The sequence below is a fragment of the Peromyscus californicus genome, unplaced genomic scaffold (assembly GCF_007827085.1).
Source record: "Peromyscus californicus insignis strain IS unplaced genomic scaffold, ASM782708v3 Scaffold_20__1_contigs__length_68692818, whole genome shotgun sequence".
NCBI lineage: Eukaryota > Metazoa > Chordata > Mammalia > Rodentia > Cricetidae > Peromyscus > Peromyscus californicus.
In genome coordinates this window covers 14,992,336-15,009,226 of record NW_026294503.1, presented here as the reverse complement: position 1 = coordinate 15,009,226, position 16,891 = coordinate 14,992,336, and the positions used below count along the sequence as shown (strand labels likewise).

At 36.0% G+C, this 16,891-nt stretch overlaps 1 protein-coding gene across 7 annotated transcripts in view; it reads left to right on the top strand.

Annotated features, from left to right (window-relative positions):
- The window catches only part of Csmd3 (CUB and Sushi multiple domains 3), a 1,145,339-nt gene that overhangs the window by 550,838 nt on the left and 577,610 nt on the right, over positions 1-16,891 (top strand). For all 7 annotated transcript variants that reach the window (XM_052747788.1, XM_052747786.1, XM_052747792.1 and 4 more), the window contains one exon: positions 14,268-14,389. In XM_052747788.1, coding sequence (XP_052603748.1) covers positions 14,268-14,389 — 122 coding nt within the window. The remainder of the gene's footprint in view (positions 1-14,267; positions 14,390-16,891) is intronic.

Below are 16,891 nucleotides of genomic sequence, written 5' to 3'. Positions count from 1 at the left end.
TGTCCTGTTTGCGTGTCTGAATAGGGATGGCATGAGTGTTAATTAATTTGGAAAAACCCAGACAGGGTGTGCAAGGAGTCCTGAACTATATAAAAAAGGAGAAAGCAGCAGGCTGGTGAGCAAACAAGCACTTGTTTCTCTTTACTCTTGACCATTGGTGTGTTGTGAATAAGCTCGTTTAGGTCCTTGTTGCATTTATTTCCCTAACATGGGCTACAACCTGGAATAAACCCTTGCTCCCCTAAGGTTTTGTTGTTGTTGTTTCAGAGTAGTTTATCCCAGAAAAAAAAGGAAATTAGAATAGATACCAAATGAAATTGTTGACTATCTATCTATCTATCTATCTATCTATCTATCTATCTATCTATCTACCTACCTACTTATCTATCTACCTATCTGTCTGTCTGTCTCTGTGTGTGTGTTAGTATATGTGTTTGTGTGTGTGTGATATTATCTCATCAGCACTAATGTTCATTGTGTTATATTTGTGTGAATGTGTGATACTTAAAGTTGCATATCTATAAAATCTTTGTATTGTAGTGATGGCTTGACATTTTCTTTTCCAATTTACCTGTCTTTTATTTCTCTCCTTTCTGTGATTTCTTTGACCAAGAATTTCATTACTATGTTGACATAATTCTTGTTTTTATCCACTTTGAGTGATATTAACTATTGACTTGATTATGAAACCCTAATTTATGATTATGAGACCTTAATTTATTATGATGTAGTATATCTGTACCTAGTCTCTTCAGAATTTTTAATCATACAAAAATCTCAAATTTTTTCAAATTCTCATCTTTTGTGAATTTACTGAAATCACCACATGATTTTGTTCTTTGTACTGTTAATATTAATATTATACATGTATTGATTTCATATGTTAAGCTCTTCTTGCTTTATGAAATAAATTTGACTTTATGATGAGTACCCTTTTTAATATTTTGTAGGTTCAGTTCAATAGACTTTCACTGAGGATTATTTGATTTGTGTTGAGCAAGAAAAGAACATACAGCCATCTTATATGTCTTTATCTGGTTTGGATACCAGGGTGGCATTAGTTTTATGGGATATATTTTGAAGAACTTCCTTTTCTTCTGCTTGTTTTGAACAATGTAAAGAGAATTGCTTTACCTGCTCTTCAAATCTTTGTAGTACTTACTCCTTAGGGAGGCCTTCTATTGCAGGTTTTCCTTTTGATGGGAGCATTTCCATTACAGATGCTATCCCATTTCTTATTATTGGTTTGTTCAGATTTTCTATTTCTTTTTTTTTTCTTTTTTTGAGACAGAGTTTCTCTGTGTAGCTTTGTGCCTTTCCTGGAACTCGCTTGGGAGACCAGGCTGGCCTTGATCTCACAAAGATCTGCCTGCCTCTGCCTCCCGAGTGCTGGGATTAAAGGCGTGTGCCACCACTGCCCGGTTCAGGTTTTCTATTTCTCATGACTCAAAATAGGTAAGGCATATGGGTCCATGATTTTTTTTTCTAACTTACTAATTTTTTTAAATTGTTATATAAAACATTTAAATATTAATAGAAAATAAGCCCCCAAGACAAAAATCTGACATAAAAATATTTTATTCATGATTAAGTCTGCATATTTATGTATATTTAGATGGTTATGGAAAAAAGTACAATGTAGGACTTTACTGCATACTACTTAATACATGTATCTCAGTATATGACTTTCAAAACTATTGGAAGGTTTCTTTTTTTTAATTTTTTTACCATAATGATAGAAGGAATAGATAAAACGTGATGTAGTCTAGTCCTTGCTTTAATTTCCAAATATCACAAAGAAAAACCAAAATCATAACTTTCAACCCAACAATCTGTGAAATCTGACCTTCTGTTACAGAGCTGTCTACTCTTATATTTTTTATCTTTTCCTCCATGATTCTAATTTATATATATATATAAACAGAAGAAATCTAAGGCCTGTTAGAAGAGTCAATTGATAAAGATGTTTCATGTCAATCCTAATAATCTGAGTTCACTTCCTAGTACCCTCATTGTGGAAAGAGAAATCATCTTGTTCAAGGTGCCTTCAGACCTTGGAATGTGTGCCATGATTACACTCATCCCCCGCCTGCTTAAAATAAATAATAATAAAATTAATGTACAATGATTCAAAAGTTATCTGATTCCTCTGTATCCTACTAATCATTTTCATTTGTATATTATACCATTTTAACCTATTTTACCATAACCTTTTTCTGACCACAGTGGAATATTAAAACCTATACTATTTTCTTTGATTATGGATATGTTCCTCCCTGTATTACTAATTCCTTCGTTAAAAGTATTTTACTTTCATCTAGAAAATTTTAAAATCTGGAATCTTTGGAATTTTTTTTCTGTTTAAGTTGATTGAGCTTTAATAGTGTCAGTTTATAGGATTTTGTTTTCTCAAGTTGATTTCTGTTAAGTTGACTTTTTTCTGATTTAGTTGATTTGTGTCTCTTGTATTTTCTACTGAAACCATATTTTTTTTAATAAGGTGAACTATTTTTTCTCAAAGAAAACTTTTAGTGTTTTTTGTTTTATATTTACAGTATATCTGTTGATGTGGAGGGAATTTTTTTTTAGTTCTTTATTTGCATGCTCTTGTTATACAATGGATATTCATTATAACACTTCCATGTGTACATGTCGTGAATTTTGATCATTCTCAACCCTCTATTACCTCTTCAACCCTCTATTATCCCTCATCCCCCTACACTGGTCTACTTTTCTTTTCACAGCTTTAGTAAGTCCACTTTTATTTTCGCTTCCTTGTTCTCCTAGGTCATACATATGACAGGAAAAATGCTACTTTTCTTTGTTTAGTAATGTAGTTAAATTTCTCTAAAAGTATCTCAGTTTCACCATCTCTAATCCTATGTTACATCTTACTTTTAACAGATAATGTCCCATGAAATGTTACAACAGAAACAGACAAATTTTGTTGAGTACAAACTTATCTGAGCTTGGTTACAAGGGAACTTTTAATTTTTTTCCTGAAGAGACACAAGAGGAAGACTGCCAAATTCCCAGAAAAAAATACAATGTATAAATCTAAGAGCCCTTTATCTGTGTCATACCCTAAGGGTACCCTTTCTTGAATCTACTAACTTAGATCTTCTTTGGGAGAGTCACTCAGACAGATGGAATAATCACATAAAAATTTCACACCTATCAGATACTATTCATGACATAGTACAATTTTCTGAGATTACAAGTAAAGGAACTAGGTCCAGATGGTATGGATTAGCTCAAGTGCAAACACAGTTGAAAACTCAGAGACAGCTGAAGATATACAAAACTATTTGGAATTCATCCTAATGATATCTTAAAATAAATAGTCAATGTTATTCTTCAGAAAAATGAAATGGTCCTCACCAGGTTTCTTTCACAATTCTGAGACATACCTTTAGATCAGCACACACAAGATTAGTGATTCTACAATGGACCAGAACATTCAATAGACTACAACATACTTCACCAAGAAGATGTTGTTAAGTCTCTTGGAATTAATAGGCAAAAAAACATTTACCACATAATGGAACATTTTCTAAATCTTCAATCTATAGCTCTTATCAATTTCTTTTCCTGTAACTGATAGCTTTGTCCAAAAGCCCCTCTGTTCATGTTGAATAGTACCACTAGTTGTGGGCATCCATATATTTATCCACTTAATGGCAATTTTTTCATAATTTATTGAACAAAATAACACTCATAATTGGTCACTTAACTCAGTTGGTTAGAGCATAGTGCTGATAATATTTACTTAATGAATTTATTTTTTATCTTCATTGGCATTGTTAGAAACTATCCTCACTTTCTATTGTAACATTCAAGTAAGGAATTTTGAGCCAGTGTATCAAATGCATTTCTGCACTGTAGTATTTCTACTATAATTATATTTACCTTTTTCCTTGAGGTTATAAAATGAACCTCAGGGAAAATGTTTGTATTTGTATCAAATAATATATCATATCAATAAAATTCAAGAGTAATGCCTTCACCTTTACAAAACTAACTTTACAAAACTAAGAAATAGTTATGGGAAAAATGAACATCTAAAAAGAAAGAAGATAAAATTATAAAAAAGAGGAAGATCTGTGCCCCAGTATTAAAAGGTTAAACAATATAGTATAAATGCATAAGAATTAGATAAGTATAAATACTTCATGTTTCTGTAAGAAAAAATTGCATGCATAAAAACATAATTATAATTCTCCTACCAGAATAATTTTTTCTTTAAATTGAAATTAGATTTTTTTCTTACATAATGTATCCTGGTATGTTTTCTCCTCCCTCTACTCCTCCCAGTTCCTCCCTTCCTCCCATCCCAACCGAATCCACTCCCTTTCTATTTCTCATTAGAAAACAAACAAAATCCAAAAAACAGGCTCCTAAGGGATAATATCAAAATATTACAAAATAAAACCATAATAAGATAAAACAAAAAATATTAATTACCTCAGGGCTGGACAAGACAAATGAACAGAATTAAAAGAGCCCAAGAGAGGCACCAGAATCAGATGAAGTACTTGTTCACATGCTCAGGAATCCCATAAGGACACTAAACTGGATGCCTTAGTATCTGCAAAAAGGCCTTGGTGCAGAGTCTGTGTATGCAGCCACAGTTGCTGTGAGTTCACATGCGCTTTAATAGTGTCAGTTTATAGGGCTTTGTTTTCTTAAGGTCCTTCATCAGCCTGGCTCCCACACTCCTTCCACCTCCTCTTCCCAGGGTTCCCTGAGCCCAGAGAAGAGGAATTTGATGGAGAAATACACTTTAGGGCTGAGTGTTCCAAGGTCACTCACTTTCTGCATACATACAATCTGCCTGTGGGTCTCTGTATTTGTTCTCAATTGCTGTGGTGGAAAGCTTCTCTGATGATGGCTTAGCATGGCATTGAACTATGAATATAGCAGAGTGTTATTAAGAGTCATTTTATCACTACTTTTTTATGTTGTATTTTTTTATTTTATAATTTAATTTAATTTTACATATCAGCCACGGATTCCTTTGTCTTCCCCACTCCCGCTCCCCCCCCCCCCCCCCCCCCCCCCCGCGCACCTTCCTCCCAGCCCACCTCACATTCCCATCTCCTCCAGGGCAAAGACTCCCCTGGGGATTGAGTTCAACCTGGTAGATTCAGTTCAGGCAGGTCCAGTCTCCTCCTTCCAGGCTGAGCAAAGTGTCCCTGCATAAGCCCCAGGTTCCAAACAGTCAGCTCATGCACTGAGGACAGGTCCCGGTCCTACTGCCTGGATGCTTCCCAAACAGTTCAAGCTAATCAACTGTCTCACTTATCCAGGGGGCCTAATCCAGTTAGGGGCTCCTCAGCTATTGGTTCACAGTTCATGTGTTTCCCTTCGTTTGGCTATTTGTCCCTGTGCTTTTTCCAATCTTGGTCTCAACGATTCTCGCTCATACAATCCCTCCTCTTTCTCGCCAATTGGACTCCTGGAGCTCCACCTAACTCCAGGGAGGCTACCTAGAAAACAGGACCCTAAGAAAGACACAAGGACTGCCCAATGACAGAGAAATGGATGAGATCTACATGAACAACCTGGACATGAGTGGGGGTAATGAAGGGCAAGGTTCCAGGGAAAGAGAGCTTAGGGGAGCGGGAGATCCCAGCTGGATCAAGAACAGAGAGGGAGAACAAGAAATAAGAGACCATGATAAATGAAGACCACATGAAAATAGGAAGAAGCAAAGTGCTAGAGAGGTCCACAGAAACCCACAAAGATACCTCCACAATAGACTACTGGCAATGGGTGAGAGAAAGCCTGAACTGACCTACTCTGGCGATAGGATGGCCAAACACCCTAATTGTCATGCTAGAAATCTCATCCAATGACTGAGGGAACAGGATACTTCTTTTTTTTTTTAGGTGAGTAGTATTTGGTTTTACTCTAATTCCCTGAATTATCTAGCCTCTGGTTCTCGGTCACACAAGCAGTGCTGTAGATTGGTTCCATCAAATCAGATACTGGTAGGTTACCTCCACAAATTTTATGCTACCACTGCCCTTGCATATCTTGCAGGTAGCATACCACTGTAGACCAAAGAGTTTTGGCTAGCTTTGTGTTTATACTTCTCTTTTGGTAGCAAGCAGATTAACTTCCTGTGTTAAAGACACTCTAGCACAATAGCACATGGGCATGAAAGCTTTATGTAGGCACCAGATTTTTGCAGATTCAATGAGTTGTGTAGCTGTTGTCACTGACAATGGGGACTTGCCATTAGTTTGTGGTCAGTAACCTATATTCTTGGGAGAATAAAACCTGGTTTTTTTTTGGTGGTCTCTATGAGATACATTTGGCCAATAACTCAATAAAGTATAACTCAGTCCCAGTACTGGAAGCTTCACTAGGTGGTAAGGTATGTCCAATTGGGTCTCTGTCTCTACTACTATTTGGGAATTTTATTTATATCACTCTCGTATATGTATATATTTTAGGAAACTCCTATTGTATTAGGTTGTCATATTACCCATCAAATGGCCTTTAATTTTAACTGTCTCTCTCCATATTTCCTCCCTCATTCCCTTCTTCCCTCCTCCTCTCCATTTGCTCTTCCTGTTCCTGTGCCCTCCCCCCATCCATCTATAACTATGTATTCTATATTTCTTTCCTAGGGACATCTATCTGCCTCTCTCCTTGATTCCCTTACTCTATAGTACAGAGTAAGGTATAGGTAGATACAGAGCTGTGTGTGTGTCTATGGACGGTAGCTTGATTATTGACTTAATACCTAATATCCACATATAAGGGGACACATATCATACTTCTCTTTTTTGGTTGGGGTTAGCTCACACAGCATGGTATTTTTCTATCCTTTTACCTGCAAATTTCATGATTAAATCCTTAATCAGTAAAATTATTGACTGACATTTGTATAGCAGACATTGACAACTTTTAACATTACTTTTAGCCAGCTGCATCTACACAGCACTCTGTATATTTCTTTATTTAAGTCATATTCATCCTTCACTAATAGAATGTTGTATTTAATAGTGGCTAAATGAACCCATGCTTTATGTGTTAGTTATGTCTAGAGTGCTGCCAGTGGACCTGTTGCTTTTACAGATTAGCTATGAAGTACCTAACATATTTATTGATGATAACATCATATTTCAGTGTCAAAGCACTAAATACTCCTTCAATATAATTTAGCTCTAAAATACATACTTATATTGCATAATGTTCTATTATAAATGTTTAATACATAAGATATTCTAAAGAGTTTGTTCTAGAGGCAGATAGGTTAAATTGAAGTATTACATGTCCATCCATCTTTTCTTCCTCATAGCTTATTTTTAATATATTTCTTTGAAATAATTTTCTGCTCTAACTAGCCTTCTTGAAGGCCATTTGAGACTGATAAAGTAAGACAAATACATTGAAAACTACTTAGAATAATCTATGCATATGAAATTCATGATTCATTTAATTGAATCACATAAAATTCTCTAAAATCAGTGTAAAATCCAGATTGTGTAATCTAAATGTCCATTTTTCCAATTAACTTTGTTTTAATTTCATAAATACTAGCATATGCATTTTGTAATTAATAACATTGTTTCATTCTATTCCAAGAGTATTTCTATTATTTTTATTGAAAACAGATTCTTCTCTCTTACAATGCATCTCAACCACACTTTCCCCTCATTCCACTCCTCCCAGTTCCTCCCTACTTCCCTTGTCCCCCCCAGATCCACTCTCCCTCCTTCTCCTCCAGAAAGCAACAATCCTCCAAACACAATAAAGCAAGATACCAAAGACAAGGCAAAATCCCTAACTGGACAAGGAGAATCAATTTGGAGGAAAAGAGTCCCAAGAGCAGGCAAAAGAGACACAACCTCTCTCACTATTAGGAGTCCCACAAAATACCAAGCTAACAGACTTAACACATACTCAGAGGACTCTGTACCTGGAGAGTTTCTCTCTGGGTCCTGCCAAGCCCCTGTAGTCCCATAGCCCATTCATAAAATAAACACACAGATGCTTATATTACTTACACTGTTTGGCCTAATGGCTCAGGCTTCTTGCTACCTAGTTCTTACATCTTAAATTAACCCATTTTTATAAATCTATACCTTGCCACATGGCTCATGGCTTACCAGTCTCTTACATGTTGCTACTCATGGTGGCGGCAGCTAGTAGCATCTCCTGATTCAGCTTTCTACTTCCCAGAATTCTCCTCTCTCCTTGTCCCGCCTATACTTCCTGCCTGGCTACTGGCCAATCAGCACTTTATTTATCAATCAATCATCCACAGGACTCAGTGCAGACCCTTGCAGACCCGGGGTTTTTGTTTCTCATGTAAGCCCATGTGAGCCCTGCTTAGTTGATTCTGTGGGCCATGTTCTCCTGATGTCCTCCATCCCCTCTGACTCCTACATTTTTTTCCTCCCCATTTTCCATGGGGTTCCCCAAGCACTTAGAGGAGGGACCCATGGAGAACACCAATTTAGCCTCTCAACATAATGTCAGGATGTGGTCTCTGTACCTGCACCCACCTTCTGCTAAAGGAAGCCTCTCTGATGACAACTGGACAAGGCACCAATCTATGGGTGTAGCAGAATATCATTAAGGAATAATTTCCTCTTTTTTTTGGCCAGTCGTGTTTTGTTCTACCCAAGGTCTCTGGGCTATCCAGTCTCCTGTCCCTGACCATCCAGGCAGTGTTGTGCATATGTTCCCTCTATTGGAATGCCATCAAGTTAAACCATACATTCAGTTCCACAAGTTCTGTGCCACCATTTCCCTAGTGCTTCTTGCAGATAGATTGTAGGTCAAAGGTTTTGGGGCTGGGATGGTGTCCAGGTATCTCTTTGGATAGCCTGTAAAGTATCTTCCTGAAAAAAAAAAAGGAGACTGGAACACGGGAGTGAAGGCTCCATGCAGGTTCTCTGCAATGGAGCCCCAATTGTCAGTTTTTGAAAAGTGAACCTCTACCCTAAAATAATTTTGGGTGGTTTGGGGTATCTCCATTGGACCATCTTGGCCAACAACTCAACTGAACACAACCACAGTCCACCAGTGGAAGCTTTGCCTGACTACAGAATATGGCCAGTTCAGATGCCATATTATCCATTACTAGGAATCTTCACTTGAGTCACCCTTATAGACGCAGAAAGTTCCCACTGTACTATATTTCCACACTGCTCTCCAAATGCCGCAATTCTAGTCATCTCTACTTGCACTTTCTCCCTCTACATTCCCACTTGATTCTTCCCTCTCCCACCCCTGTCTGTCCCCAGTTCATCCACAAAATCTATTGTATTTCCTCTTCCCAGGCAGATCCATGTGCACCCCACCCCTGAGCCTTTCTCTTTACCTAAGCCCTCTGGGTCTGTAGATTGTAGCTTGATTACCATTCACTTAACAGCTAATATCTTTTTATAAGTGAATATATACCATATTTATCTTTCTTCATATGGATTACCTCACTCAGGATGGTTTTTTTTCCTACTTGTATCCATTTGACTGCACATTTCATGATGTAAATTTTTTTAACAACTGAGTAGTACTCCATTGTGTTAATGTTCTACATATTCTTTGTCCATCCTTTGGTTGACTGACATCTAGATTGTTTCCAGTTTCTGGCTATTATAAAAAAAAACTTGCAGTCAGGATACTATTGTAGATTAAAGGGTTTTGGCTGGCTTGGTGTTTACATTTCTATTTTGGGAGCATGTGGATTATCTTCCTATACAAAAGACATTAGCACATAAGGATGAAGGCTCTATGTAGGCACCAATGGGACTTCGCCAGATTCAATGGGTTGTGTAGGTGTCATCTTCAGCAACAGGGTTTGCTGTTAGTTTGTTTTGGGAACAATCTATAGCCTTAGCAATGGTCTGTTTTTTGGTGGGGGAATTCACATAGGACACTTTTTGCCAATAACTCAATGATCTGTAACCCAATCACAGTGTTAGAAGCTTCATTTTGATGACAAGAGATATCCAGTTGGTGATTTCATTTAGATAACTTTCATATATGTATATATTTCAGGAATCTTCTACTGTATGATGTCACCTTATTACTTCTCAAATGGCCCTTAATTGTAGCTGTTTTACCCCATATTCCTCCTTTCTCCTTTCCCCCCCTCCTCCTCACAGTTAATCCTCTTGTTCCTGTCCCCTTTCATCTTGCTAACAAAATCTATCTGTACCTTCTAGCTCTTTGCTATATACCTAACCTCTGTGGTTTTATCACTGTTATAACAGCTTATCCACATAAAAGATAATGCATACTATATTTGCCTTTCTGGGTCTGGGTCAACTTCTTCAATCCTTATCTGAAAAATAAGAAGTGAAAAAGCATAACAATATTTCCTGTTTGATAGACAAGAAGCCCCTCTGAACCAATAGGGAAGAGTTGGAGTCAAAGAAAGGGTGCAAGTAAAAAGCCAAGCAGCCGGGCAGTGGTGGCACACGCCTTTAATCCCAGCACTCAGGAGGCAGGGGCAGGCGGATCTCTGTGAGTTTGAGGCTAGCCTGGTCTCCAAAGCGAGTTCCAGGAAAGGCGAAAAGCTATACAGAGAAACCCTGTCTCAAAAAAAAGCCAAGCAAAATTACTAGAAGCAACAAAAAAAACAAAACAAAACAAAACAAAAACTGTAGTAAGCCATACTAATGATGAAGAGAATTACAAATAAAAACAGAGTAGAATAGTTGTCAGCATGAAAGATAAGTAAATGATATTATTTTAGTCATATTTCAAGGTGTTATTTTATACGGCATTGTGACAGAATACTGAATTAACTTTAGAGAACAGTTTGGGTCCATTTATTTTATTTTATTTTTTGATTTTTCAAGACAGGTTTTCACTGTGAATCTCTGGCTGTCTTGGAATTCATTATATTGTCCAGGCTGGTTTTGAACTCTGAGATTCACCTGTCTCTGCCTCCATAGTGTTGGAAATAAAGGAATGAGCCACTTGCGAGGGGCAGAATTCTTACCAGCCATTTATGTTTTAAAACACATACAGTGACTAATCTTTCTTCTAGTCTCATCTTGCAGTAATAATACAAACCTAAGCACAAATAGTAGGGAACTGCATGGAGATCAGAGATCATCTCCAAATCTTCATGTTGGTACGATAACATTCTTACAACTGAAAATAAGAACCAAATAGCCAGCATGTGACCATAGCCAAGCACAAAAATCTCAAGTATTAAGTCATTTCTCTATTCAATTACATCACATGTTTTGTCAATTGCTTTGAGTCAATGGGTACAACTTTCCTCACACATCAGGTCTCTTTGAGATCTTCCTGTTTCCCATTCACGGATGAAGAAATCTTGCTGTATTTTCATAGTGAAAGACTGTTAACATGTGTAATATTTTGATCAAGCTTTGGCACTATTGAATTTGTGAAAAAGTGATGTTCATGCACGGACCTAGAAATCTACTTTGTTCCAAAGAAATGTGACTAGAATTTGCTCAGTTTTTCCAAATAGGAACACATATACATGTGCACAAACACACACGTGTACACAGGAGCAGAAAGAGGGAAAACCACATACATGTTCACGAAACAAAAGGTTGAGTGGCAGCAGGTATGACCCAAACACTCAGAGTTAGTTTTACTTGTCATTTCATTACCGCTCCTTATATACCTTTAAATGAAAAGAAAAAACTAAAAGAGTAGCCTATATATTCACAGGGAGCCTTTCAACAGTAGCCTATAGATTCACAGGGAGTCTTCACTGGAATGAATGGAGCATTGGTGTAGCCAAAAGTTTTCCTGTGTCCTGCCTGGTCCACAGCTGCTCAGACCCCAATAAATACACAGAGGCTTATATTAATTACAAACTGTATGGCCATTAGGTCAGGCTTATTGCTAACTAGCTTTTACACTTAAATTAACCCATAATTCTTATCTATGTTTAGCCACCTGGCTTGGCACCTTTTCTCAGTTCTGCCTTCATATCTTGCCTCTTCTATGTCTGGCTGGCGACTCCTGACTCAGCCCTTCCTCTTCCCAGAATTCTCCTTGTCTGTTTATCCCACCTATACTTCCTGCCCAGCTACTGAGCATTTTATTAAAACCAGTTTACAAGGGCATTATCCCACAGCACATTGGTTTTAAGATTTGCTTCAAAGCTATACCAAAGGTCTTGTGTATTTCTTCATTTAGCAAATTACCTGTACCAAGAAAAGTATGAGCAACTATCAGATATGATAAATAGGCTTCCTTTAGAAGCTTATAATTGCATGTGCATTTTAGAAAATGAATTTTGAGCCAGGCTGTGGAGGCTCACACTTTTAATCCTACCAATTTGGAGGCAGAGACAGGTGCAAGTCTGAGTTTGAGGCCTGTCTGGTCTACTGAGTGAGTTCCAGGACAGCCAGAGCTACAGAGAAAATCTGCCTTGAACTCCCCACCCATGCAAGAAAGAAATCAATTTTGTCAGAGAATTGATATATAGAAAGTATCACTTACACCAATCTCTTGTTCTCAGAGACTTTGTAGCCACACAGTCTATCAGGTCACTAGTAACTGAGCACTTTTATAGATGTCCTATTCATGTCATGCTCTATGAAGAATACAGTCTATTTCAGAAGTGGAGAAATTGAGAATCCTTTTCATAGACAGTAAATAGATATTAGACAGGATTTGCTCAAGTGGGTATAATTTCTGCAGGTCAACTAGAGAAGAAATATTTTAGAATTGAGAGTACCATGACTAGCTAGAAATTTCGGTATGGCATGTTCCAGAAAGAATAAGAGCCAATATTAGCACAAGTAAAGTGTGTGAAAATGAACAATATCTGAGCATGATACTGGAAAGGAAATCTACAGCAATCATTTGGATATTATGTTAGGTACTTTCAAACTCATTCTATAAGGAACAGCTACAAAATTTTTTATGCATATAGTAAGGTAATCAAGCATACATTTAGATAGTATAATAGCACAGAGGATACTTCAGTGAAGAGAGAAACTGAGGTGTATAGCATAGATAAGCTACTCTTCATTTAGTCTAGGAGAAGTGATATAGAAGTCCCCAGCATGAAGAAGAAGTAAACCAGGAAATCACATGCATTCAAGTACCAGTTCCATACAGGACTGTGGCAGTGTTTACAGCAAAGAGTGAAGTATGGGTATGAGTTAAAGAATGTTGTATAAAAGTCATCTTAATTAAATGTTTATCAAATTCCTAGGAGACTGTGGGGAAGAAAATTTACTTAGGACTTCAAATAAATGGAAAAGATGATGCCGACAATTTTAGGTTACCAACTGCAACATGAACATCCATGTCATGGAAAAAATTAGTGTCAATGCCCCTGTGCTGTTTCCTAGAAGAATGACTATGGCCTTATCATGTGAATGTTAAGAAATACAAAAACTTGATCTTCAACATGACAATGCTCATAACTCTGTAAAAACATAAGTGTATATGAAGATGCATGCTGAGTTGAAGCTCACTTAAAAAGATAATTGATTATTTTTGACAAGATAGAAAAGTATAACATGCGGGAATTTTAACTCAAAGGAATACACATCACAGTTATTAGCACTGCTGAACTTTGTGGTTCAGGAAGGAAATTAAAAAAAAAAAAAACTTCGTGTTTTGACTAGCATTTCATTAAGAAGAAAGGGGTAGAAAATTGAAAAAATATTACCACTTTCTCTGTAAATCCATTAAAATTACTTGCATAGCCTTTCTTATGTCTTAGTGGCCTAACTCTGGGCAAAAAAAAAAATACAAATGACTCAATTTAATATTGATGTTTTCCAACAGTTATTTGCAGTCCTTAGATACTTATTTAGTGGCAAAGAAATTCTTTTCAAATTACTCAATCAATCCAAGGCTTTGCTTCTTTCCCTTCATGAATTTGTATTAAGATAATTATAGGTAAATATACCTCTTTCTATCTGAGAAATTTACATGCAGAAGACAGTTATCTTACATCACACTTACATTCACAAATCCTTGCAACATTTAATGTATCAAAGTTGTGATCCTTGGCCTGTGAAAACAGTGCAATTTCCATATACTATGTATTTCAATATATTTTATACTTTTATTTATAACTACTTTTCAACTCATGTACAAACTCTCAAGTTTTCAAATTTCAGAATGCAACAAGCACTCTAATTTCAATATATAACATTAGAGTATCATAATATGCATTTCAATGCTGTCATAATTGTGCAATTTTGAACTTAGCATCCACTGAAAGATATTTGATTACTGTGATTTTTACACAGGGTGTATACCTATGTTTGAAATTTCAATTTCTCTTTCAGTGAAGACGTGTGGCTCTAATCTTCAAGGACCGAGTGGCACCTTTACGTCTCCCAACTTTCCATTCCAGTATGACAGCAATGCACAATGTGTCTGGGTCATTACAGCAGTGAATACAAATAAGGTAAGGGTAACAGCACTTTAAAGACACAGTCATAAAGACAATGATGACAAGCTGGTGAGGAAAGGACAGGACAGAAGTATGTAATGCCAGCATGATTTCACAATGTAGGTTTACCTATTTTATTTCTATTTTTTAAAAGAAATATAAATGAGAAATTTGAAAGCTAGTGTCTCTGCTCCCAGTTACTAACATATGAATGAAGTTATCATTGAGTGGTTTTTGATATATACGTTTGGAGTTTGCGAGCTGAACAGCTGGGGATTATGGCTCTTCACTTGACATATTCTACTTGATGTGTCTTTTAGGTATACCATGTTTTCATGCTTAGTTAACTTTCAATTGTGTCTTGCTGGCACTAAAAATCATTCAGTAATCTATTAAATATAAATGATTTAATGTGCTCAGAAGGAATAGGGGATCCATGTTATGAATGTTTCAAAGGGCTGAATTTTTTTCTTTGATGCTAACACAGGTAATGCAGTGTGAACCATTATACTGCAAATCAGATTGTAAGATCAACTCTAGACAAGAAGAATTAAATTTAGATTAAGTCTCTTTCTTTCACTGCTCTGATTCTCTTTGAAAGTACATTTTTCTATTAGTTTTGTTTTGCTTTAAGAACTAAATATTCTAAAGTCTTCTCAATTCCTCTGATTCTAATATTTTTTCTGGTTAGAGTAGACCAGCTTAATAGACCAGACTATAAAACTGTGTAAGATCAGGAATCTCATAGCGATGTATAATTTAGTTAACATTTTAGTTTGTTTAAACTCTGATTCATTGTCTTCCTTTTTGAAATGAGATGAATAAAAGCATGTATTTCCTGTTTATAGTGAGTAGTAAGTATAATAACATATGTTGAGTCATCTGTTGTGTTAGTAGATCTTTGGAATGTATTAATAATTGTTAGAAAAACTAAGCACTGTCTAAGAGAATGTCTCTAGCATCCATCAAGCTCTTGAACCCTGACACACCTATAATTTCACAGTGCACTAAGCGTTGTAAACTATAGCTTGAAAACACTTTTGGAAAGATTTATTTCCATAGATTGCTTTCTAGAACCCTTTAGGAAAGGTAATTGCTAACAGATGCCACTAGCACACATCTCTATTGTCTGGTATAAATCCCAGTAAGTGTGCTGTTTAAATCTATGCTTTGTGTAACTTTCATGATGATTGTAGTTCATGTGTATTTGGTTATTTAAAATCAATCATATTGTTATAATCATTGAAAGTACATAGCTTTCTGGCACATTTTATGTGTGAGACATGAAATCTACAGAAATTGATGCAAAAGATTTATCTGGACTGCTGCTCTCACTAAATATATGATTATAGACATGATCACTGAATCTTATGAAAAATCTGTTTCTTTTCTTGTATTTGAGATCCACACATCCTGTAAGTTTGTGGTACTGATGAGCAAGGAGAATGTGAAATTCCTAATAGCTAGGAAGAATAATTTTCAGTGTCATGTACATATTACTTGAATGTACAAGTTAAGAATCTACCTTGCTAAGAAATGATTTCTTCTCAGTTGCTTCTTAAAACAACTTCATTTTTAATACAAAAGTATTTCTATATTTAATTATGTGATATTGTCTATGTCTTAGTGTAAAATACTAAGCAATTGACTTATTAGCCATTATTTCCTTATCATAATTAAAATCTCAAAAAATATAATATAGGTGCTAGAAAAATCCTCAGCAGTTAAAGTTCATACTCTTCTTGCCAAGGACCAGAGTTCGGGTCCAACACCTACTTTGTGTGTTTCAATATTATCTGTAACTAGAATTTCAGCTAAATCCAATACCCCCATCTGGCCTGTTGGGAGCAACAATTGGGTATCCAACCTAAATAAATACACACAATTAATTAAAACCTAAAAATGAAATCTTTAGAAATAAAAATGTCTGAACATCAAAAGCTTGGTATGTGTTTCTATGTTGCTCTATGACTATTTCGTAGGATACGGACAGGGAATATTTTTATTAATTTTGGAATTTGATTACTGAAAATGATTAGGGCTTACTTTATAGTAACAAGTTAAAGTGTCAAAACTGGTACTTTACCCATCATTGAATTGATTGTTATTTTTAATTAATAAACCAATTTAACATTGTCACCATGTGTGAAATGAATTGAAGTTTCAACTTTATCTGTTTCTTCTCTTAGAGTTCCCTTAAGTTTTTTTCCAGTTTCAAAAGAAAGTCAAATATAACTTTTCTGGTGCAAATCACAGTGTTTCAATGTAAATAAAATGAAAAATCAGCATAGAAAACTTCAGATTTATAACTAGTGGGTGGGAGTTATTTAGAAGAAATGAGAGAAGAATGTTCACTAATAAATATTTGGAGCAAGAATAGCTTATTTTGCCTAAGGAACAAACTCAAATACCCTTGTGCATATCTACCTACTTATCAATCATCCAACTGTTAGTTCAATTTTCAATATATCTGTCTATCCCATTTCATGACATGTAAAGTGGCATACAAATTCATTT